The sequence below is a fragment of the Trichomycterus rosablanca genome, chromosome 16 (genome assembly GCF_030014385.1).
Source record: "Trichomycterus rosablanca isolate fTriRos1 chromosome 16, fTriRos1.hap1, whole genome shotgun sequence".
Classification (NCBI taxonomy): domain Eukaryota; kingdom Metazoa; phylum Chordata; class Actinopteri; order Siluriformes; family Trichomycteridae; genus Trichomycterus; species Trichomycterus rosablanca.
Window position 1 is genome coordinate 5149295 of NC_086003.1, and position 24299 is coordinate 5173593.

The 24299-nt window shown below is 40.1% G+C and overlaps 1 protein-coding gene across 2 annotated transcripts; it reads left to right on the forward strand.

Annotated features, from left to right (window-relative positions):
• The first annotated feature begins 727 nt into the window (after positions 1-727).
• On the forward strand, positions 728-22757 carry npdc1a (neural proliferation, differentiation and control, 1a). 2 transcript variants are annotated; one of them, XM_063011491.1, is made up of 8 exons: positions 728-970; positions 17308-17400; positions 17926-18108; positions 18836-18902; positions 19118-19202; positions 20582-20661; positions 21006-21105; positions 22648-22757. In XM_063011491.1, exons 1-8 carry the CDS (start codon positions 859-861, stop codon positions 22735-22737), a joined length of 810 nt encoding a protein of 269 aa, XP_062867561.1. In that variant the 5' UTR covers positions 728-858; the 3' UTR covers positions 22738-22757. The 2 variants fall into 2 exon arrangements, with proteins under 2 accessions (XP_062867561.1, XP_062867562.1); XM_063011492.1 differs by lacking the exon at positions 22648-22757 and adding an exon at positions 21750-22621.
• The last annotated feature ends 1542 nt before the right edge of the window (positions 22758-24299 follow it).

Here is a 24299-nt window from a genome sequence, read left to right on the forward strand (position 1 = left end):
GCTGTTTACCATGTACCTCAATTTATTCATCTTCATCCTTAATCCTCACTAGAGGATGTTATACACGTCTCACCTGGTTATGCTGCATTCACATTTTCTCAAGTGGTAGGTCGGAGGCAATATTGGATTTTTAGTTTACTTTTATTTACCTGTTGTCTAAAAAGATCGTTTTTGCGTATTTTAACGCAGAACACACAACATATTATGCTTTGCTTTTCATTTTGGCAGGCATTCTGCAGGCTACAATGACAAAAGAGGGCGGCACGGTGGCTAAGTGGGTAGCGCTGTCGAGTCACAGCAAGAAGGTCCTGGGTTCGATCCCCAGGTGGGGCGGTCCGGGTCCTTTCTGTGTGGAGTTTGCATGTTCTCTTCGTATCTGCGTGGGTTTCATCCGTAAGCTCCGGTTTCCTCCCACAGTCCAAAGACGTGCAAGTGAGGTGAATTGGAGACACTAAATTGTCCATGACTGTGTTCGATATCACCTTATGAACTGATGAATCTTGTGTAATGAGTAACTACAGTTCCTGTCATGAATGTAACCAAAGTGTAAAACATGACGTTAAAATCCTAATAAACAAACAATGACAAAAGAGACACATTCTAGTAAGACTCGGCTCCAGCAACTCACCTGGAGAAACTGACTCATGGAGCCGACTCAATGAGCCGATACAGCAAACGACTCCTCACCAACCTGTGACTGTGACTCCGCCCACCTGTCCTCGCGCTAGAGTGACTGTTGCGTTGTGAGGAACCGTTATCGGCTAATGCGCTCTGGTGCGGTAAAGTCTAATAAAAAATGGCGAAATAACATGTTTTACTTCTCGTCTTCTCCCGTCCATGTGAGAAGCGGGCTCCAGGATGCTGTTTTTCTCTCCCAGAGTGGGAATATGGAGGTCGCGGCGGTGGCGGTTTAAGTTTTCCCTCGGGCTGCTGCTGTGTGTTGTGACCGTCGTCGGCGCCAGTGCTCCAGGTAACTCAGCCTGCGTGGACCGCTGCTGATAAGGTGCATTTGTGACATATGGTACATTTAACCAGGTTACACGAGTAAAGTTTCTTTAAAATAATACTTTTAACACACTTGGCTTTAGTTACTGCAATGTTTAGGACCAGAAAATAAGAACATAATCCACAATTGTTGATAGAATTAGTGTGTTTGAAGCTGCAGTGGTCAGTATTTTCATTTCTTTACATTACAAATATGGTGGAAATATCTGGAAACAAGATGCAGTACAATTATTGAAGCAATGTGACTAAAGCAAGTATTTTATAAGTTGAAAAATAGAGCTCTTTGTGGCTTGTTTACATTCCTTGTGCCAGTCACTTTATGGAAATGCCTGCTTTACCCCCAGCTTTACTGCTGACAAATGTCAACATGGCAGATTCCCCTGCTAAAGTGTTCATATGTACAAACAGTAGAGAGAAACTCAAAACAAAACCAGCCCATTCATTTTAAACATGTTTAGCTATAAATAAAATGTACAGATTTTACACTTCAGCCTAAACATAAACATGATCGGGTGGCTCTGTGGGTAGCACTGTCGCCTGTCCCAAGTTCGATTCACAGGTGGAGCGGTCCAGGTCCTGTCTGTGTGGAGTTGCGTGGCATGTTCTCCTTGTGTTTGCTTGGGTTTCCTCTGGGAGCTCCGGTTTCCTCCCACAGTCCAAAGACATGCAAGTGGGTAGCACTGTTGCCTCACAGCAAGAAGGTCCTGGGTTCGATCCCCAGGTGGAGTGGCCCGGGTCCTTTCTGTGTGGAGTTTGCATGTTCTCCCCGTGTCTGCGTGGGTTTACTCCGGGTGCTCCGGTTTCCTCCCACAGTCCAAAGACGTGCAAGTGAGGTGAACTGGCGACACTAAATTGTCCAAGACTGTGTTCCTTGTGAACTGATGAATCTTGTGTAATGAGTAACAACCGTTCCTGTCATGAACGTAACCAAAGTGTAAAACATGACGTTAATAAATAATGATCGTACATAATTTACATGTTTGCACTACTAGTTTGATTAAATTCACAGGAAGGTGGATGGCTTTATACTTTTTATACAGTTAGGTCTGAAGTTCATGTACGTTACTGACGGATGTGTTTGTCATGGCATTATTGTGACCTTAATAAATTTATCAACTATTTGTTTTACTTTAATCAAAATTTTTTCATGAATTTTCTCTAATTCAGTTGATGTGTCCCAGTTATTTATTTATTTACAAAGAACTATGAACAGTTGCAGAAATTATTAAAATCTCTAGTCTGCCCTAATAAGCGTTCAACACTTGTGACTTCAGCTCGTATAATAACGAAAGTACTTGCATTTGTGCTTGCATTTAATAATAGTGAGTAATGAAAGATTAAAAGCAGAGATTATCCTAAGCTGTTCTGGATTTTTGTCTCATATATGTGCTCTCTATTTCTTTAATCTCTATGATTTTAAACAGCTGGGCACACTGCTATGCCCTTTCATGATCTCCCCCGTGCTTCCTCTGCACCATCTGTCTGTTTTTCATTCCCATTTATTGAATGTAGCCATAAAACTGATGTGAAATGAGATTAACCTTAATAAGAATAGATCTGTTATTCTTTGGGGGCAGAGAAGCATCGGCAGGACTCGCTGTGCCCTGCTGTTTATTTTGGCTTTGCTTAATTTCTTTACAATTTGGTTGGCTAATGTGCGTTTTTGCATGGTTATCGAATTGTCCTCTTGATCCATACTGTAGAGTTACTTTATACATTTCCTTTATTTGGGTACATTCTACTATGCACTACTGCTAGCTTAACACTCTTGCTGGCCGATAAGGGCTGCAGACTAGCACCTATCTCTCATTATGTTTGATGCTGCCGGGTGGTTCTTTGCACCATCCAGTGTCTTAACACATAGGAGTAAAAAGCTCTGGTTCATCAGTTCAATGTCAAACACCGTTATGGACAATTTTGTATCTTCAGTTTACCTCATTTACGTTACATTTCCAGCAAAAGTTATAACAAGTAAAATTTTAGTTTGTCTGTGGTAGAATTGTGTCTGTTGGTGAGTTCTGGACATTGTGAGTGTAGTCACTACAGGTTCATTATTGGCATGGCAGCGTCGAACCTTCAGGCTACATTAGCAAAATCCAAGCATTCCAACACATATTTTAGGATCAGTAATTGATGACATGGATATTTGAGTACTCATACCCATCCCTTAAGCTGCTTTATAGTGCTAGTGTTTGACTATAGAGTCAAACATTGACTTACTGCATTTTAGGACAGACTCCAGAGCAGCGCGTATGCTTGCCATATGGAACATGGGAAATTAGAGCGTGTGTATCCTTGTACATAATCATTTCACATTTACAGCATTTGGTAGACTTATTTATCCAAAGCAGCTTACAATTGTGACTAAATACCATGCAAGTGGTTCAGGATTAAGTGTCTTGCTCAGGGGCGCAACAGTGGCAACTTGGTGGTAGTGGTGATTAAACCTGCAACCTTCTGGTCAGTCCAGTACCTTCGCCACTGAGCTATCACTCATTTTTTTTTTTTTATTACTGCTGATCTTTAAACATACGCAGATAGATCTCCTTAACACAGTTTCAAACATTCAAATAAAACAGCAAACATCCACCCATATGCTACAGTCACTAAGTACACACCACTAGTGTTTATATGAGCAATTGAATACACATTGACATTGATAAGATGACTTCATTTTATAGGTTTATTTTGTCTTTTGCTGGAAGAACATCTTTTAATAAACCATGTTGAGAACTTCTTGGAACTGATGACTATCAATCCTACAATGGGCAGACAGGCTGTGGAACCGGACATTGACTTTGTGTGTGCATTTTTATATTAAAACATGATTGCATCTCCTGTATGAGTTACACCTAATAGTTTCAGAAATAGTGTATATTTATCCAAAAACAATTAAACAATTGATAAAAAGGCAGTTGTAGCCTAGCAGTTAAGGCAGCGTTTTCCAATTTTTTTTGCACCACGGACCGGTTTCATATAAGATATCATTTCACGGACCGGCTTTTTTCACTGCAACGAGACGCTGCTCCTACCTAGGGGTGACAAAAAGACAATAACACCCGAAATAGAAGCAGTAAAAACTGCTTTTTTAGCAATTTCTAATTATTCATTCTTCCTGTGCGGCCCGGTAATAAATAGCCCACGGACTGGTAGCGGCCCACGGCCCGGTGGTTGGGGACCACTGAGTTAAGATACTGGACTAGTAATCAGAATATTCCTTGTTCAAGCCCCACCACTGCCAGGTTGCACTGTTGGGCCCTTGAGCAAGGCCCTTAACCCTCAATTGCTTAGACTGTGTATTGTAAGTCATCTGCTAAATACCGAAAATGTAAATGATGAGCAAATTTTTTGATAAATGAGGTTCTGGACATCCCTTATTGACTATTGAGTTGTGCCCTTTTTAAATGACCCAATGTTTTACTGCAGCAGAATGTAGATGATCTTACAACCAGCCTGTCGTGTATCAGGCACTTTATTTATTTTTTTTTTTTTTATTAACTTCTTTTGATTATTGCTGTGATCTAAACCTGTGCTCATGGTGCTCAGTACTTCTGAACAACATTACAAGTTATTAGGTAAATTGTTAACTATTGCACAAAAATCACTAAGTATAAGCCACTTAATCATCCTGTACTAATTACCAGTATGTGTTATAACTATATATAAAGTATTTTGGACAGGCTGGTAGCACCACTTAGATTCATACTTGCAAGCTCGTTCTGTGGTAGTGGGTTAGTGTCTCTGAGTGCTGGGACAGTTCAATATGTGTCAAGACTGGAATTGGATATTTTTAATGATTAATGATTAATGTCCTGTCCTTTGAAAGCTTTTGTGGTCATTATTGTTGGCAGCAAATTGCCACATTTGGTTTCAGGAAATTACACCTGAAACCAATCCAGTGCCAGGTTACTTAAGAGTACATTTGATGAAAACTCCCTGAGCAAAGGGTAGAAATAAAGTGTACTCAGGAATTCATGTGATCTGAAACAGGTTTTCTTTGTGTACAGACTGGAGCTGCTCTGCAAACAGAAGCCTTAAAATGACCTGCTATTGGAGCCGTTTTGTCACTTGCTTCCTTATTTATGTCTAATGCTTATTGTGTGACAGTTTTAATGATTTACATCTTTAAAGCAGACACATCGGTGCTAAAGCAAAGTATACACATTAATGCTAAGATGTACGTATGTTCAATGCAATGTTATTTTTCCTGAATTATAAATGACTATGCCCACTGATGGTTGGTTTCTTCAGTTTAAGTATAAACCATTTGTTCATTCTTGATTATTTGCTGATGGGTTGATACGTCTTCATTTGGTTATTAATTCATTTTTTTACTTGAATTTGTAACTTGTGATCTAAAGTTTTAGGTATAAGCAAATATACGTAGGATATCATAATTGTATTTAGGGCTTTGACTGTGCCTGTGACCTGTTCCTTGGGCCCCCAGTCACAGTGGGTGGATGGGTTTTCACTGCTCAACCTAACAGCATTATTCTTGACCAGGTAGAACTAGGTTGTCATTCTTGTTAGCTGGTTCTCTTTGTAGTTCAGTAGCTCATATGGATGCCTGAATGAACATCATTGTTCTGCTTTGCTTCTTAAATGAATTTTATTCATGTATCATGATTCTGTTCTAATTTAATAACAGGAATGATAAATTATTAATAACAGACAAAAATCAAGGTCAATGAAATTGATTTCCTACAGCTCGCTGTTAATATTTAAGTGAGAAGCAGAGCTGGAGATCTTTTATACTGCCAACTACCACTGAGAGGGAATTCTGTCTCTGTTCAAATTTGACTACATTTTGGCACAACAGTATAATGTGCTAGCTACCGACCTGGCCGGGCATCTAACAGACCCAATAGGCTCTTCCTGATGGAGGAAGGTTGACTGGCTTCCTCACTGCCGCTTCAGTTCTGGCTGGTTGATAAACCTGCACGAGTGATATGGGGAAAGGGGGGTTACAGATGACAAAGTGTTTTGTGATACAGCTCTTTGGGATACAGTCTGTCTCTGGCAGGTGGAAAAATAGCCGTGTGCTAGTCTGTGTCTTTCCTCGGTCAGCGGGGAGGTGGCGCAAGTAACTGAAATGTTCATCCCCTGTCTGAAGAGCTCTCTGTCATGGTCTTTTGACATGAAACTCAAACAGGAAATTGACGTGTTTAATATTGAATGGGAGGCTACAGGGTTGTCAGTTACAAGGTCGTCTTTTGATTAACGGCAATCAGTTTTCAATTAAAATAATTTGCATCCTTATATAACAACCTGTATAATATACTTCAGATATAATCCAACTTTTCTAAATAAAGAAAAGCTTGATAAAGCTTTTCTTCAAAAAGAATTTGGGATGGTAGGTAAGATGCAAATTTGCAAAAGATGAAAATTTAAGGTTCCAAAATTTCCAAAAAAATTGGGACATCTACAATAAAAACAAGAAACCGTGACTTGTTCATTTTCTTGAAACTTTATTCTACTGACAAAAGTGCAAAGAAATGGTTTTAAATGTTTTGCCTAACCAACTTGATTGCATTTTGTAAATATAAATAAATTTGAAATGAATGCCTGCAACACACAAAAAGTTGGGACAGAGGCAAATAAAAGTGAAAAGTTTATAGAATATTCAAGTTACAGCATTTCACAAAAAGCTTGTGAATTGGTAACAGGTTAGGGGATCATGACTGGGTATGGAAGGACAGTGGGTCATGGTTCACCACTTTCTCCCATTCATTTCCAAATTCTTACTTGATAAAGCTTGATTCAAAGCTTTTTGATGGGCCAGTGATAGCTCAGTGGTTAAGGTACTGGACTAGTAAACAGAAGGTTGCCGGTTCAAGCCCCGCCACCACCAAGTTGCCACTGTTGGGTCCTTGAGCAAGGCCCTTAACCCTCAATTGCTCATTGTGTAAGTGGCTTTGGATAAAAGCGTCTGCTAAATGCTGAAAATGTAAAATGTAAAGTATGGTGGACAGAATGACATGTCTCTTTAGGAGAGGTGGTCTGACCCACTGCATCTACAATACCACTTATGCAGTGCTCTGCCTAGTGAAACTAAATACTGCCCACTAATCGTGAGTGAGTAGGTGTATGATTAAGTTACAACCAGGTTCATGGTGTGATTTGCATTTAAATATGAACCAGTGGTCAACTGGTATTCTGTCACCCATTACAGCTGTTTTTTATGATTTACTTCCTTCTGACTTTCCGCATGTATGTAAATATAAATGTAAATAAAAAACAAGGGGCAATGATTTGCACATCCTTTTAAGTACAGATAGGACATTTAACTTTAAAAAAGCAATCGTTTGTCTTTGGCAAAGAGAGCATAATACCTTGTGTTTTGTCTGAACACAGCACACGTTTCCACTTGGTCCATCTGAGATGGTCTTAAGCCCAGGGAACATGGCAGTGTTTCTGCATAGAATTGTTGTATAGCTTTCTCTTTGCATAATAGAGTTCCAGGTTGCATTTTTGATGTAGCGGCTGACAGTATTAAGTAAAAATGGTTTCCCAGGGATATTCCGCTGACGCACCAGCACCGAGTTTCTGAACCTCCCGGTTCGAGGCTCGGTGTTGCCACCGGTCGGCTGGGCGCCATCTGGCGGGCATAATTGGCAGTGCCTGCAGGGTGGGGGACCGGACTATATGTGGGTGGGTGGGTCTTCATGCGCTGTGTAAGGACCCTGATTTGCAGAAGAGACGCCCGTGCAGAATGCACGGACGAGAAGAGGAGGGCTGTACACGTGTAAAGAAGGCGTGGGGCAGCGGCGTGCTCTCCTTGGATGCAGGTCTGGTGTGCCTGTTAGCAGCGGAAGACAGATTGGAAGCGCTAAAAATTGGGAGAAAACTTGGGGAGAAAATTCGGGGGAAAAAAAAAAAAAAAAAAAAATGGTTTCCCAAAGTACTTCCGAGTCAATGTGGCTTTATTTATCACACACATTAAAAACTGGTTTTCGGCCTTGCCCCACAACAAATTAGATTTTTTGGAATCTCTGAATCTTTACACAATATTATGTACAGTAGATGGTAAAATGTCTAAATGAGTTGCAATCTTGCATTGAAAAATGTTCATTTTAACCTGATTGACAATTCTCTCATGAATCATGAATGGGACAAAGTGGTGAGCCATGACCCACTGTCCTTCCATACCCAGTCATGATCCCCTAACCTGTTACCAATTCACAAGCTTTTTGTGAAATGCTGTAACTTGAATATTCTATAAACTTTTCACTTTTATTTGCCTCTGTCCCAACTTTTTGTGTGTTGCAGGCATTCATTTCAAATTTATTTATATTCAATATGCAATCAAGTTGGTTAGGCAAAACATTTAAAACCATTTCTTTGCACTTTTGTCAGTAGAATAAAGTTTCAAGAAAATGAACAAGTCACGGTTTCTTGTTTTTATTGTAGATGTCCCAACTTTTTTGGAAATTTTGGAGCCTTAAATTTTCATCTTTTGCAAATTTGCATCTTACCTACCATCCCAAATTCTTACACAAGACAACACAAGAACAGTTTTATCCTACCTTGCAGCCATAAAAATGAAAATGGACCCAGATTACAAATATGTGTTAAACCTGGCGTTAAGATCCAAACAAACAAACCTACTGTCCCAACTTTTTCAAGAATGTGTTTGTGCAACTTAATGGTAAATGTTACCTGTTAGATCTATCCTGTAGTAAAGAAGTTTCTCATTTTAAAAACCCACTTGAGGCTCACTCGTGTAGTGGAAGTTTGCGACACCTGATCTATCAGACTTATTTCCCAGCAGGTTAATGAACAGTGGACGTAACAGATAAACAAATAGAAATTCTGGAGACGCTGAAAGCTGACAATTATCAAGGTCTGTGTCAGATAGCATGAGAACTGTACAACTGCTGTGAGGCTGTGTGTACTCCTCTGTTACAGCGTTTATGTGTATGCTTCATGGAAAGGCTGATTGCATTCCTGTAGGAAAGGAAAGACAGGAAACCCTCACAATAGGACACAATTTCCCGCCCGTTATCTGTCAGCACTGCACTTTTAAACCAGAATTTATTCATCAGATTAATTAAAACATTAAAACAGGAAAGGGGCTTCAGCTTCAATATAAACAGTCTTGCTTCTCATGATTTACTATACACTGATCAGCCATAACATTAAAACCACCTCCTTGTTTTTACACTCACTGTCCATTTTATCAGCTCCACTTACCATATAGAAGCACTTATTACAATTACTGACTGTAGTCCATCTATTTTTCTACATATCTTTTTAGCCTGCTTTCACCCTGTTCTTCAATGATCAGGACCACCACAGAGCAGGTATTATTTAGGTGGTGGATTATTCTCAGCACTGCAGTGACACTGACATGGTGGTGGTGTGTTAGTGTGTGTTGTGCTGGTATGAGTGGATCAGACACAGCAGTGCTGCTAGAGTTTAAACACTGTGTCCACTCACTGTCCACTCTATTAGACACTCCTACCTAGTTGGTTCAGCTTGTAGATGTAAAGTCAGAGACGATCGCTCATCTATTGCTGCTGGTTGAGTTGGTCATCTTCTAGACCTTCATGAGTGGTCACAGGACGCTGCCCACGGGGTGCTGTTGGCTGGAAATATTTGTTTGGTGGACTATTCTCAGTCCAGCAGGGACAGTGAGGTGTTTAAAAACTCCATCAGTGCTGCTGTGTCTGATCCACTCATACCAGCACAACACACACTAACACACCACCACCATGTCCCTTTACATTAATACATTGTGTCTGTTCAAAATCTAGCTGCCTACTACTTACTGAGGCAGCTGCCTAAACAGAGGATTCTAATAAAACATCGAACTCCTAAGGCAGATTATTTAGGCGCACTATTTTGACGGCAATTACGTCACCGCAGTTTTAGTTTACGAAGCTAGTGGTTAGCCTTAGGCCATTCAAACTAACGCACTGAATGCTGGGATTGCCTTCACTGCTAAGGAAGCACCGGATGCTCCCTCGTTATTCAGTCAGATAATTGCTTTAAATTAAGTCACCCTAGTAGGCAGCATTTTAAGGCATCTAAGAATTTGGACAAACCTTCTTCTCTGGAGCGTCGGATGATGTAAAATGCGCCTAATGAGCTAAAATAAGCTCATTAGATTTCAGACAGACCCACTGACACAACTAATTGACTGATCTAAGTAGGGATGTAACGATTCACCACAAGACAGTTAATAACCGATTAAAAAATTCCACGATTCAAATCGATTTGACATATAAAATGAATCGATATTCACTTTAAACAGCAGAGGGCGCTATACACCTCGCCTGGTTGACGTCACTGGCGCTATATGCCTGGTTGCCTAATTCGGGTTTTTTCAGCCAAATTGGGCTTCATTCAAAATTGTTTTGCATAGTTTGTACCTACCTCAGAAATAAAAGGGCATTCATTGTTTAGATAAATAAAAGATTATCACAAATACAGTGCTTTTTTGTGAGAAAAAATAAAAGGAAACTTAATTTGTCTTTAATTTCAGTTTAAAAAATCGAGAAAAAATCGTATCGTGAATCGCATCAGAGTGTGTAGAGTGTATCGTTACATCCCTAGATCTAAGTGATTGGTGTAGCTCTTACAATACATTTATGTTCAAGTTTTTGTCCAAATACTTTTGGCCAAATATTGTAAATCATAAATGAGGTCCATAATGTTTGACTTTGATCACACTGACCTCTTTGTTGTGTAATAGGTTTGTGTTCCTGTGATCTGGATGATCAAAGGAACACAGCGCTGCTGCACATGAATCAGTGATAGTGAAGAGAGGATGATGAGAGCAGACGGGGTCGTGCAGCATTGTTTTCTGTCAGTGCAGTGATTATGTGAGGATGAGTAATTCCTGACCATTGAAGCTGTGTAAAGGTCACTGCCACATGATGAGTGTACAGCCTGGTACTGAAGATGGTTATGTGATCGACCGTACACCTTTCTTATCCTGGCACAGGGTGGCACACAGTTTAACCAACTGGAGGTGGGTGGCCCAGTGGGGGGTATGTCACACACACGCACACATTTTCAACTTTTAGTCAGTCACGGTTGCTATGCGTCTCTGTTCTGATTATAAATACACTTGATGGCCGAAAGTAAGTGGACACTTGACGAAGCTTGTTGGGCATTCTAGTCCAAAACCATGGCCATTAATAGGGCGGTTGTCTGGCTATAGTAGCCACCATTTTTCTGTAAATGCTTTCCACAAGTTTTAGAGTGTGTTTTTAGGAATTGGTGGCCATTTAGTCCTCAGAGTTTAGGCTCTGATTTTGGACAAAAAGGCCTGGTTTCAAACGTGTACAGTACTGAGACTACAGGAGTATTACTGCTCAAGTTTTTACTCCTATAATCTGTGCTATCAGGCACTAAAAGGTCCACCACCCAAACATAATCTAGCCAGTGGGGGGCATATAGCGTTTCATTTCAGTTGATAAATGGGGTACAGAGGTGTGACAAAGCAAACAGAGCAACAGGTGGGATAAAGTAAGTAATTGTACGTTCTGTAAATACGTCTGTATAGTAATAATAATAATAAATGAATGTACGTAGGGCGGCACTGTGTCTCGGTGGGTAGCACTGTCGCCTCACTGGTCCTGGGTTTGATCCCCAGCCAGGGCGGTCTGGGTCCTTTCTGTGCTGAGTTTGCATGTTCTCCCCGTGTCTGCGTGGGTTTCCTCTGGGAGCTCCGGTTTCCTCCCACAGTCCAAAAACATGTAGGTTCATGGGTGTGTGTATATAGGTGAATGTGTGTGTGTGTGTGTGTATGTGTGCGTATATGTGTGTCCGCCCTGCGATACTGTTACTGTGTGCCTTGTGCCCATTGAAAAGCTGGGATAGCTACCCTAATTGGATAAGCGGTTAAGAAAGTGAGTGAGTGAATGGTGACACTTAATATGACTGTTTGCTGCCATCTGGTGTTAGGGCTGTGTACTGCAGATTCTGAGGTACCCTCTCAACCTGATTTATTATGGGGTAGCCAAAGCGGATCTTTGGTCCACATACCAGACTTGGCCCAGTTTGTACGTCTTTCATCAAGTTGTTGTTGCAAAGCTTAAAGGTTTAAAATTTGTAATGGAGAAACATTGTATTAAATTAAAGAAAACATAAGCAGAAGCTGTAATATTAGTGGTTTCAAATTGTGGCTCCGACTGTGTGTGTGTTATAGGGTCAGTTAGGGTCAAAAACTAAAACGGTCTGACACTGAAACAATCTGAAACCAAATGTAACTTGATGAAAATCTTGCTGTAAGTTCTGCTTGTAGTTCCAAGTATGTCCACTAGTCGGCGCTAGATGCTTACTGTAAGATCACTATTGTTCTGACTCATGAGCAGTTGTGCTGATCTAAACATCAGACTTTTACTGCTTCGTAGAGCTGAGAATAAAATGTAGAACTTTACCAAATCAGGAAATTAGAGTGGATCTGTAGATGTTTTCCACTTCCATATATATATACATATATATATATATATAGTCCAATAAAAAAACTACTACTGGTTATTAGAAGTAAAAGCAGGTTATCCTGGTAAAAGATCAAGTATTATGTATCATGTCCTATTTTAAATAACAACTTTATACATTAAACCCAAATGATTAGTTGCATTTTATTATTTCAGTTTGGCTTTTTAATCTTCATGATATTTGGCCCAGAGTGACAGGATGGATTCACCAGGTTATGACAAAAGTCATAGTAAATGTTAATAAAGGAACGTATATTAAATTTGGACAATTTAAGGCACATCAACTTAAATCATCATCATGTGTTCAGTTTTGGTTGAGGTCATGTCACACAAAACTTGTCTAACTGTTTCTTTCAGGACCTGCATGGTGCTTCAGGGCACGATCATGCTAGAACAGGAAACTAGTGCCACAATTTAAAACACATTTACTCTATTTTATGGCATTGATTTTATACTTCTAGGTCACTCAGGAAGCAAGGGGAAAATCGCTCTAGCCTAATGTCACTGAGATCCCGGGTTTGAATCTGAGGTGCTATAGACTGGTACAGGCATAATTGGCTATATCTAAGTGGGGTGGTGTGGGTGTTGGGGTGGCCAAACAGCCTAGCCGTGTCACACACAACTCGTCTAAATGTTTCTTTCAGGACCTGCCTGTTGCATCAGGGCACGGTCATGCTAGAACAGGAAAGGGGTTTCTCCAACTAGTGCCACAATTTTACTTTATTCTGTTTCATTGATTTTATATTTCTGTGTCGTTGGGGGGGCATGATTGGCATGATTGGCTGTATCTAAGTGGGGTGGCCAAACAGCCAAGCCATTGAAAGGTGCACTAACTTTCCAGCGTGCTGTGTGCCAAAGCCAGTATGTGGATCCTCTCTGGTGACCCCTAAATATGGGAGCAGACGAAAGGAATAAAGATTTTACACTTAATACATTAAAAACTTAATTATTATCTATTAAGTGACCACAGATTTTTTGTCATATATTCTACTGTATGTGTTGGTTTAATTACTGAAGATTTGTTTTATTGTTTTTCTGGTTTTAAATCAGCAGTGGGCGTCACGGTGGCTCGGTGGGTAGCACTGACGCACAAATCACACCCCACCTGATTCCAGGTGGGGTTGTCCGGGTCCTTTCTGTGTGGAGTTTGCATGTTCTCCCCGTGTCTGTGTTGGTTTCCTCCGGGAGCTCTGGTTTCCTCCTACAGTCCAAAGACGTGCAAGTGAGGTGAATTGGATAAACAAAACTGTCTGTGACTGTGTTTGACATTAAAGACTTGAACTGATGAATCTTGTCCTGGCATTAATGTAACCAAAGTGTGTAAAACATGACGTTAAAACCCTAATAAAGAAATATATAAATCAGAGGGGTTTTCTGTTGGCTTTTATCCACTGTGGCAATAAACAGGTTAATCATGATGTAAACGTTAAGAGACTTTGCACTAGGTTTTAGGCTTGTCATTGCACACGTCCATTAAGCTTCTCCTTAGTGCTTTATTTCACTTTCCTGTAGTACAGATGGCCTGGCCCACCTCCTTTGACACCTGCTGTGGAGTACACTATACAGCCTGGACGGAGGGGGGTCGCAACATCACAAAACAGACAGTGAAAGTGCTGTGGCACCAAATCAGGCATGTTATAGGAGCCAGATGGCTGTCCTTCTGGAGTGAAACTGTCCTAGTTTCATCCTGTGGTGACAGTGTATCGTGTCCGGTGTTGTTTCTGGACAGTGGTTCTGGATAGTGGTTTCTCACTGCAACAGTGCAATATTTAGCAACATCATGCAGCAAGTGCATAACCGTGGTAATGCATAAATTAAGCAAATTGATGTTAGAAAATGTGTTTGTTTTACAGGAAGGTGGTCAGATAGTCACAATGAGTGTGAATGTAGAACTGTTATCATGTTTAACTGAATGGAATGTGAAAATACACCCAAACATCAATGTTAAACCAAGAACACACCAAGGACGACGCATAGACCAAGTCTTCGTAGCCTAGTGGTTAATGTACTGGACTAGTAATTAGAAGGTTGCCAGTTCAAGCCCCACCACATCTAGGTTGCTAGTGTTGGGCCCTTGAGCAAGGCCTTAACCCTCAATTGCTTAGATTGTATACTGTCGTAACTGTAAGTCGCCTTGGATAAAAGCATCTGCTAAATGCTGTAAATGTTAGAATGTTAGAAGTCATACACACAAGGTGCAGAATCGGCCACACCCGAATAACCCACCAACACCTGATAAAAGGAGAAAATCCCCATAACTGTGAACTCTGCCAAACACCTATTATGATAAAACACATCCTAATAGGGGCAGAACGGTGGCTCGTGGGTAGCACTGTCGCCTCACAGGAAGAAGGTCCAGGGTTGGATCCCCAGGTATGGCGGTCCGGGTCCTTTCTGTGTGGAGTTTGCATGTTCTCCCCGTGTCTGTGTGGGTTTCCTCCGGGAACTCTGGTTTCCTCCCACAGTCCAAAGACATGCAATAGAGGTGAATTGGAGACACTAAATTGTCCATGACTGTGTTTGACATTAAAACTTGTGAACTGATGAATCTTGTGTAACGAGTAACTACGTGTCCTGTCATGAATGTAACCCAAGTGTAAAACATGACGTTCAAATCCTAATAAATAAAAATAAACATCCTAATAGAATGCCCCAAATACACCAAGGAAAAACAACAGATACACATGACTGAAACCATAAAAAAAATTTCTTACACAAGACAAGACAAGAACAGTTTTAATTTACCTCACAGCCATAAAAATAAAAATATAAAATGAACCAATTATATAGATTCAATAAATAGACATAAACATAATATCTGTTTTGCCGTTAAATGCCACATGTGTTAAACATGGCATTAAAACCCAGATAAATGCATACTGTAAATGTTTGCACATTTCTGATTTGTGCTTGGCCCATTTTGTGTAAAAAGCTAAGTGCACACAAATCAACTTTTGGTTTCCTAATTTAGAGCATCTAATCACAAATGTAGGCTGCCAAATAACCCTCTGAACCCTCTCAATCGGGGGGGGGGGGGGGGTTACAGCTACTGTATATGCATGTATATATTGAAATAAAACATCGTTCCTCCAGGACCAGGGTGCAACACAGAACACAATACAAGTGCAAGACAATACAATACACAGTGCAGATAAAACAGTACAATAAATACGAAGACCTACAATAAATATAAGAGGCATTTCTAATCCAAAGGAATTAAGGGGGGCGGGACCAAAGACAAGTGTAGTGTTGGCCAGTACATGGTACTGAGTAAATGATAAGTGAGGTAACAAACGTGTTCTGATATACAGTAAGCAGTAAGAGGGTTAAGGGCCTTGCTCAAGGGCTCAACAGTGGCAACCTGGCAGTGGTGGGGTTTGAACCAGTGACCTTCTACTTACTAGTCCAGTACCTTAACCGCTGGGCTACAACTGCCCATATATTAAAGAGTAAGGTGCAAAAAATGCAATACTGTGCATAGATGCAAATAATATAATCACTGGGTAGTTGTGCCAAATTATGGCTTAAAATGACCGTAGTAAAGCTTAGTACATGCAGTCCTGAGATGTTCTCTTGTTGAAGCAGCATGTGGGGGGTAATGTTGGTGTGAAGGTCTTTCCCCCCCTGTGGTGTCCCTCTGCTTGGCCACACATACTCTCCTGCTGGTTGCTAGGAGGAGATCTTCCATAGTCTTGGAATGCAGATTACTGTCTGGCCAACAGCACCATTAAATGATGCGCTTCTATTGTTTGCCTTTCACGGTGTCTCAAGCGAACAGCACAGCGGCACACTCTCATTCCCCCGGGACACTCACTCACACACACTCCAAAACCAGTCCCTGCACATTGTCTTTCAATTCCACAGATTGCGACATCGGTGCATGAGTTTCTGCATGCTCTGATTACAGCCACATTACCCACAGCCAAAGTTCAGAGGAGAATCGTTCATGTACTGAGGGATTTTCTATAAATATGTAGCAGAACTGGGACTTAGGACAGAGAGTAGACCAAGACAATAAGCTGTTCCAGACAACTGGTGATGATCGGTAGTGGTAGCTGAGTGGTTGAGGTACTGGTCTGTTTGGGCCCCTGAGCAAGGATCAATTACTTGAATGTTTTTCAGTCACAGCACAGCCGGTGTAGTGATGAGTGATACAAACCCCGCATCACACTGTACAAACTGTACTGTGCAACAATATCTGTAGGTAACACTGGGCTGGACAGTTAATGAATCTGTAGCACTTCTATAATGGCAGTTTAATGAATAAGTGGTTGCCTGGATGTTTCCTCCACCACTCGTGACTTGATAGATCTGGAGGTGGAGGTGATGGACCTATAACCATATTACTTGCTAATTTATTAAATAGGTGGTGTCCTGGATGTTAGGGGTCCTCTCTCTGCATTCCTTTACCACTTGTGCCGGTGCCTTAAGCAGACTGTAGGTGTCACTGTTGCAACTGCAAGGAGTTTAATTCCCATCCTATCTATGCAAACCCTTGGACACTGTGCAAACTGTAATACTATCCAAATAGCCTCCAAAAAAGCTCTGGAGCGATCCGGGTCCTTTCTGTGTGGAGTTTGCATGTTCTCCCCGTGTCTGCATGGATTTCCTCCGGGAGCTCCGGTTCCCTCCCACAGTCCAAAGACGTGCAAGTGAGGTAAATTGGAGACACTAAATTGTCCACGACTGTGTTTGACATCAAAAGACTTGAACTGATGCATCTTGTGTAACCAGTATCAACCTGTCCTGTCATGAATGTACCCCAAATGTGTAAAACAAGACGTTTAAAACCTTATAAAAAATAAATAAATAAATAGCTTGTGTCTTGATTTTGCACACTTGTGTTCCTCAGGCAAAGAAACCTCCCTTCCTGACATTGATGATGAAATTGACTTCCTGTCTTCAGTTATAGCCAAGCAGCAAGTTTCAAATATCCAACCTACAGGTTTGTGTTGCATTTTTGTATCAGCACGACTTATTAATGCATTTTTACTTGTGTCCTAAATGCCATAAAAATGCTGGTGGGTTATATTTTATACAGCATAACTATAGTTATATTTTTATATAAAGGGCAGTTGTAGACTAGCAGTTAAGGTACTGGACTAGTAATCAAAAATCGCTGGTTCAAGCCCCACCAATGCTAGGTTGTCACTGTTGGGCACTTGAGCAACACCCTTAACCCTCAATTGCTTAGACAGTATATACTGTCACAGTACTGTATGTCGCTTTGGATAAAAAGCATCTGTTAAATGCTAAAAATGTCAATGTAACTTATAATGATTCAACTTTAAATTCTGCCAGCTTTTATAGCTTAAGTAAAAAGCAACAGAGTATCTATTTATGCTCATATTAAATATACACAAGCACGTTCATGAAAGCTTGAAGATTTTCAGCTGAAAATTGCTTGACTTATGCTGAAGTTCATCATAGTGTCTCAACTAGTGTTCTCACCATTGTTTCCCTTTCACAGCCTTGAAATCAGCTACAACCAAGACTCAACCCCACCTAAAGAATGCATCTAATTTTACTACAGTACAGTCTGCTACTCACAAGCCTGCCATCACGACCTCTAAACACCCTGAGACTCACACCAGTGCTTCTCGAATTTCCAAACCCTTCGGCGTGATCTTCCCCAGTGACAGCCTGCTCGTTAGTACGTATATGTATCTGTTCCTTACCCTGATGTAAAATACTGAATTGACAGACTTGTAGATGCTGATGTAGATGCTCTTGGTTGAGGTCTGAAAGTGACCAGGCTTTAACCCTGGACGGGGCGCCAGACCATCGCAGGGCAGAAACACGTACGCACAAAAACAAACACCCATTCACCTATAGACCAATTCAGTGTCTCCAATTAACCTGACTGCATGTTTTTGGACTGTGGGAGGAAACCGGAGCTCCCGGAGGAAACCCACGCAGACACGGGGAGAGCATGCAAAACTCCACACAGAAAGGACCCGGACCGCCCCGCCTGGGGATCCCACTAAGCCACTGTGCCGTGGGCTGGGTCAGTGAATGTTAAATGCATTACTGCCACAATGGATTAGCGTCCTGACCTTGGACTAGCGTTCTGCCCTGCTCCCAGTGTTTCCTGGGTGGCACTGGACCCATAGCCACCTTAACCTGGTTGAATCAGTAAATGAATGAGAATGAGTCTTGCAATATTAGGACTTCTCATTAACCCTAGATTAGAAGCTCTCTAAACTCAGAGATCTGTTAAGTCAAATCAGCAGAACATCGCCACGCACGTTTTAATTCCTAACAGCCGTTGCTGTGAATTGGCTTATTTAAGCACCAAATGGATAAAGCAGCTTCAGAAATGTCACACTGTCTGAAAGTTTAAAGTCCTTACTCTTCTTAATGTTTCTCACTTTGAGCAGTCCTGATGTCCACATGCGTCCTCATGGGGACTCTGGCCCTGATCCTGGCTGGTGTCTACTGTATCTGGTAAGACAGAGTCCTTCTTGTGTGATGTTCATGTTTAAGGATGCTCGGGTAGCCCCGCGGTCTATTACGCTTATTTCTGCTTTGTGGGGGTTATTCCAATAATTTCAAGTAAAACTGCACCCGCCGCAAACCTTTCTTTATTGTATGGTAGTGAAAATATTTATCCCTCAGTGTAGGACATGTGTAACATTACTGGTGTCATTTTGTCCTTTTAGGATGCAGAGAGAAAGACGTTTGGCTGAGAAAGTCGACTATCCTGCATTTTATCCGGTTGGAAGCAGTTCCTCCAGCAGCAACTCAGTAAGCAAACATTTATTAAGCAAATAAAAGAATTACATTTTGAAAAAGCTTTGTTAGGTAGGCAAGATGCTGAATGGTGGTATAGTATAAATAGTATAAATTACGTTAGCACACCACTGCAAAGATCCGGGGTTTGAATCTGTGCTGATGGCTGGTCGGGCATCTAAACAGACATGATTGGCTATGTCTTGGGGGCGGGCAATAGCTTAGCCATTAGGTTGTGCTCTTGGCAGTCCCAGTGGCAGTCCCAAGCCAGCATGAAAGTTTCTGATTATTGTGAGTGACTTCATTTATAACCCTGACCTCATCTAAGTAGCCAACTGAGGATTTAATGCTGATACAATTGATACAATGCAGGTGAAGACTCAGCTGAGTGACACAAACATAATCACTTCTAAAATTCATAATATAGAAACCTTACCTGCTACCTTAAATACATTTCAGAAACAAGTTCTTTAGATTGGTGAAGTAAAAATGAAGCAACTTGCTTACTGTTTAGCATGAAGGTGTATCAATGTGTTTTTGTATTGTCTGGCAACCAGTGGCACAGGAATCTTTGCATAGGTAGATAGTACTGTAGAACGGGTTACAGTACAAATTAGCTCATTCTGTAAGCAAACAGTTTTTGACACAGTCAGTCAGATAGCTAAAGCTGAAAGGAGACTGACTTCTACAACAGGACAAAGACCCCAAAAATCATCACCAGTATTAAAATATTCTGCCACAGAATATGAGCCACTTAAGCCCTTCTGTTGGTCCGTAACAACATCAATGAGTCTTTGCCGAACTACACTTTAATATTTGTAGTTTATACCGGATATTTTAAAAACTACTGTCATTTATTTGGCATATTCTTTTCTTTACTTGGCACAACTGTTGTTTAAAAGCATTTAAATGCTCAATATTGTGAATTAACACGGATAACATTACAACTGTTAGCATCAATAACCTGCAATTATCTGCAACTAAAATACTTTCTTGATGTTATTGTGTTTACACACTCCCTGTCGTGTTCTGTTGCTTCAATAGATATCAGTGCTGAAGCATGCTAGATGTTGGAAATATGGGAAGTAAAATAAATAAATTATTAATTTTGTAAAAATGTAAAGAAAATGCAAATTATTTTATAACTGCCACAGTATTAGAATAATCCTCCTTGGTAGAGCCTATTAATGGACTACATGTTTCACAGTGATCATGCCTTGGTTGATCGGCTGCATTTGGAAAGAGGAACGTGTACAGATTGTTGCTTAAGGGATTATGTTTGCTACATCTGTTAAGACTTTCACACTCTCTTTCTTTCTCTAACTTAATTTCTTGTATTGGATTTGGATTGTCCCTTTCTAACTGTCCTTCTTTCTTCTGTGGCTTTGTTTTAGTCCGGGGACAAAAAGCTGGCTCACTGTGCCCAGATGTATCACTACCAGCATCAGAAACAGCAGATGCTCTCAATGGAACGGTAAAAGCCTCCTACAGTCCGGGGAGATAATTGACTTTAGTTTTTGTTATTTTAGATCATTTTAGTTCTTTTCTTTTAAATTTTATCCAATGACTTATGACTTTCTCTTATAAGTTTAAATAAAAAAAATGCTTAAACTAAGACGTGACATATGTATGTACATTGTAAGTAAATAAATATGCACTGAAGTCTGATGAAGCTTCGCTGACTCTTACTTGAACACACAAACTCCTGCTGAATGCTTTTTGCTGCTTGTATGTTTGGAAGCTGCAGTATTTGACTGCCTATACATTCAGTTTAACACATTTAAGTCATTTCTCACTTTGTTCTGTGTTGACTTACAGACACAAAGCTGAACCTAAAGTCTCTGAAAACAGAGCCGCATCAGATGAGGAGACAGAAGAAGGAGACTTTACTGTATATGAGTGTCCAGGACTTGCTCCGGTGAGTTTAAATGAGCCCTCCTGATAGATAGACAGACAGACAGACAGACACCCAGTCCAGGGTATTCCTACCTTGCGCCCAGTGTTTTCTGATAGATAGATAGATAGATAGATAGATAGATAGACAGACAGACAGACACACAGTCAAGGGTATTCCTGCCTTGCTCACAGTGTTTCTTGATAGATAGATAGATAGATAGATAGATAGATAGATAGATAGATAGATAGATAGATAGATAGATAGACAGACAGACACAGTCCAGGGTACTCCTGCCTTGCGCCCAGTGTTTCCTGATAGATAGATAGATAGATAGATAGATAGATAGATAGATAGATAGATAGATAGATAGATAGATAGACACAGTCCAGGGTACTCCTGCCTTGCGCCCAGTGTTTCCTGGTGGAACTGGACCCGAGGCAGAAATACACCTCTGACAGGGTACCAGTCCATTCTAGGGCTTTACACACTTCTACGTTTAACTACTTACTGGTTTATAGTCAATGCAAAATTTGCCCAAAATTCCAAAGATATTTGGGATCCCTGCCCAAGTGTAGCTTATGCGTGTTGAAGCCCTGAGTGCAAATTAAGTCTCTTATATTTGTATTTTTTTCCATATATTTCTTTGCATCTCTGTTTTTTTGTAGACTGGCGAGATGGAAGTAAAGAATCCACTGTTTGATGACACAACTTTACAAAAGGGGAGGAATCACAAAGAATAAGGCTGATCTGCACACTGACTAATTAATCCTGAAGTCTTGTACACTATTAGTCACATGACCTTTGATTATCATGCATAGATAGACACAGTCTAATCAGATTCTGTATTCTTTATTAGACTAGCCCATCAGAACAAACTCCATACAGAGGACCTTTATAAAACTTTAAAAGAATAAAGAATGGGCTCAAATAAAATATTGATACACTGCACTTTTGTGAAGACTTTTGATAAACATTTTGCACCCAGACAGTCTGCTCTCGATGGGGTTTTCCTCATGGTCCTCACTGCTGCTTTAAAACACACTTTGTCTTTTTGTTGGCTTACTGTTATGAATATATTATATTATTATATTTTTAAATCCACTTTACACACTTTTACCACTTCTCTTTCTTTCTTAAATCTGAAGAACATGAAGGAAAAAAATGTAAAACACTTTATGTATGTATAAGTATTGCACACCTGACCAAATGGAGTGACATCTGTGTGATATTTTCAGCTATAATAACAGCCACTCTTCTGAAGAGGCTACTGTAAGACTTTGAAGTATGTCTGTGGGGATTTGTGCCAATTCATTCAAAAGAGCATTTGTATGGCTGGGCACTGATGTTAAGTGGGGCTGAGGTCAGGGCTCTGTGCAGGTCTGCTGTAACAGGAAAGAGCCCTCCCTAAACTGTTGCTACTAAGATGGAAATATATATATAGTTTGTTATATATTAGCAATTATAACTGTTAGCAATTGTTCTGGCTGAAACACATGAATAAAAGAAATAGAAGGGGTGTCCACTTTTGTCTGTATAATGTGTGTGTGTGTGTGTGTGTTGTAGACAGTAGGAGTCATTGTTGCAGCCCCAGTAGGCCACACCCCATCCGGCCTGGTCGGTGACACTGCCAAGACTCGAAATAATTGTTGTTAATCTTCCTTTTTTGTTCACTTCCCACATAAATGTTTCTTTCAGTTTGCTAAAGTCTTAACATCATTTGTTTCCTCCTGTCACTCAAAGCTCCTATTCAGACGTGATTACGGTTCAGTAAGCATGTTAAATGAGTACATACTGCACACCTAGACTCCACTGATAAAACCTTTTTCACATATAATCCTAGCTTTATTTATGTTTTTAAATCTGTTTTTGCTTTAGGGTTTGCTGCTTCTTAAATGCTATCACTAACGCTAATCTGAGGTATTTGGAGGCTTTTAAACACAAACCTTGCTTCAAATGTACGTATTTTTCTCACATTTTTTTCTCTGTGCTGTTTTCATCTGCCCTTTTACCATATAGACTACTATTCAAAATAAATAATTAACATTTTATTTATAGAAATTGCCCAGATGTGTAGCCAAGTCACTTTAGTATAATACATTTATTTAAAAACTTTTTTAATCTGGACAGTTTTTAAATGAAACTAGTTTATTATCTAACATATTATCAGACAAGACACATTACAATTTAAACCTTAAATCAGGAATTTCGTTTAGGTTTAGCTTATACAACCCCTGGCAAAAATTATGGAATCACCACTCTTGGAAGATGTTCTGTCAATTGTTTAATTTTGTAGAAAAAAAATAAAACATGCCACAAAACTATCATTTTTCAAAATGTCAACCTTCTGGCATTAAGAAACAATAAAAAAAAAGAAACAAATATAATAGTTGTGGTCAGTCACAATTGCTTTTTTTAGATCAAGTAGAGGAAAAAAATATGGAATCACTCAAATCTGAGGAAAAAATTATGGAAACACTCTGTAATTTGCAGTTTAAAAACAAAACATCTGCAGCAGATTAGATTTGCTAATTATTCTTCAGTTTAAAAAGAGTGCTTACACCTCGGAGAGCTGTTGCACAAAGCAGATTGTCATGAATCATGGTTCCAACACAAGATATGTCAGTTGAAACAAATGAGAGGATTATAAAACTCCTTCAAGAAGATAAATCATTGTGGAATGTCACAAAAGATGTTGGTTGTTCCCAGTAAGCTGTGTTTAAAATCTGGACCAAGTACAAACAAAATGGGAAGGTTGTAAAAGGGAAGAATACTGGTAGACCAAGTAAGACATCAAAGCATCAAGATAGAAAACAAAGCAATATGTCTTGAAAACAGAAAATGCACAACAAAACAAATGAGAAACAAGTGGCCGGAAAGTGGAGTCAATGTCTGTGACTGAACTGTAAGAAATCACCTAAAAGAAATGGGATTTACATACAGAAAAGCCAAACAAAAGCCACCATTAACACCTAAAAAGAAAAGAACAAGGTTAAAGTAGGCTAAAGAAAAGCAATCGTGGACTGTGGGTGACTGGATAAAAGTGATCTTCAGTGATGAATCGCGAATCTGCATTGGGCAAGGTGATGATGCTGGAACTTTTGTTTGGTGTCTGTCCAATGAAATTTATGAAGATAACTGCCTAAAGAAAACATGTTAATTTCCACAGTTGTTGATGATATGGGCCTGCATGTCGGGTAAAGGCACAGGGGAGATGG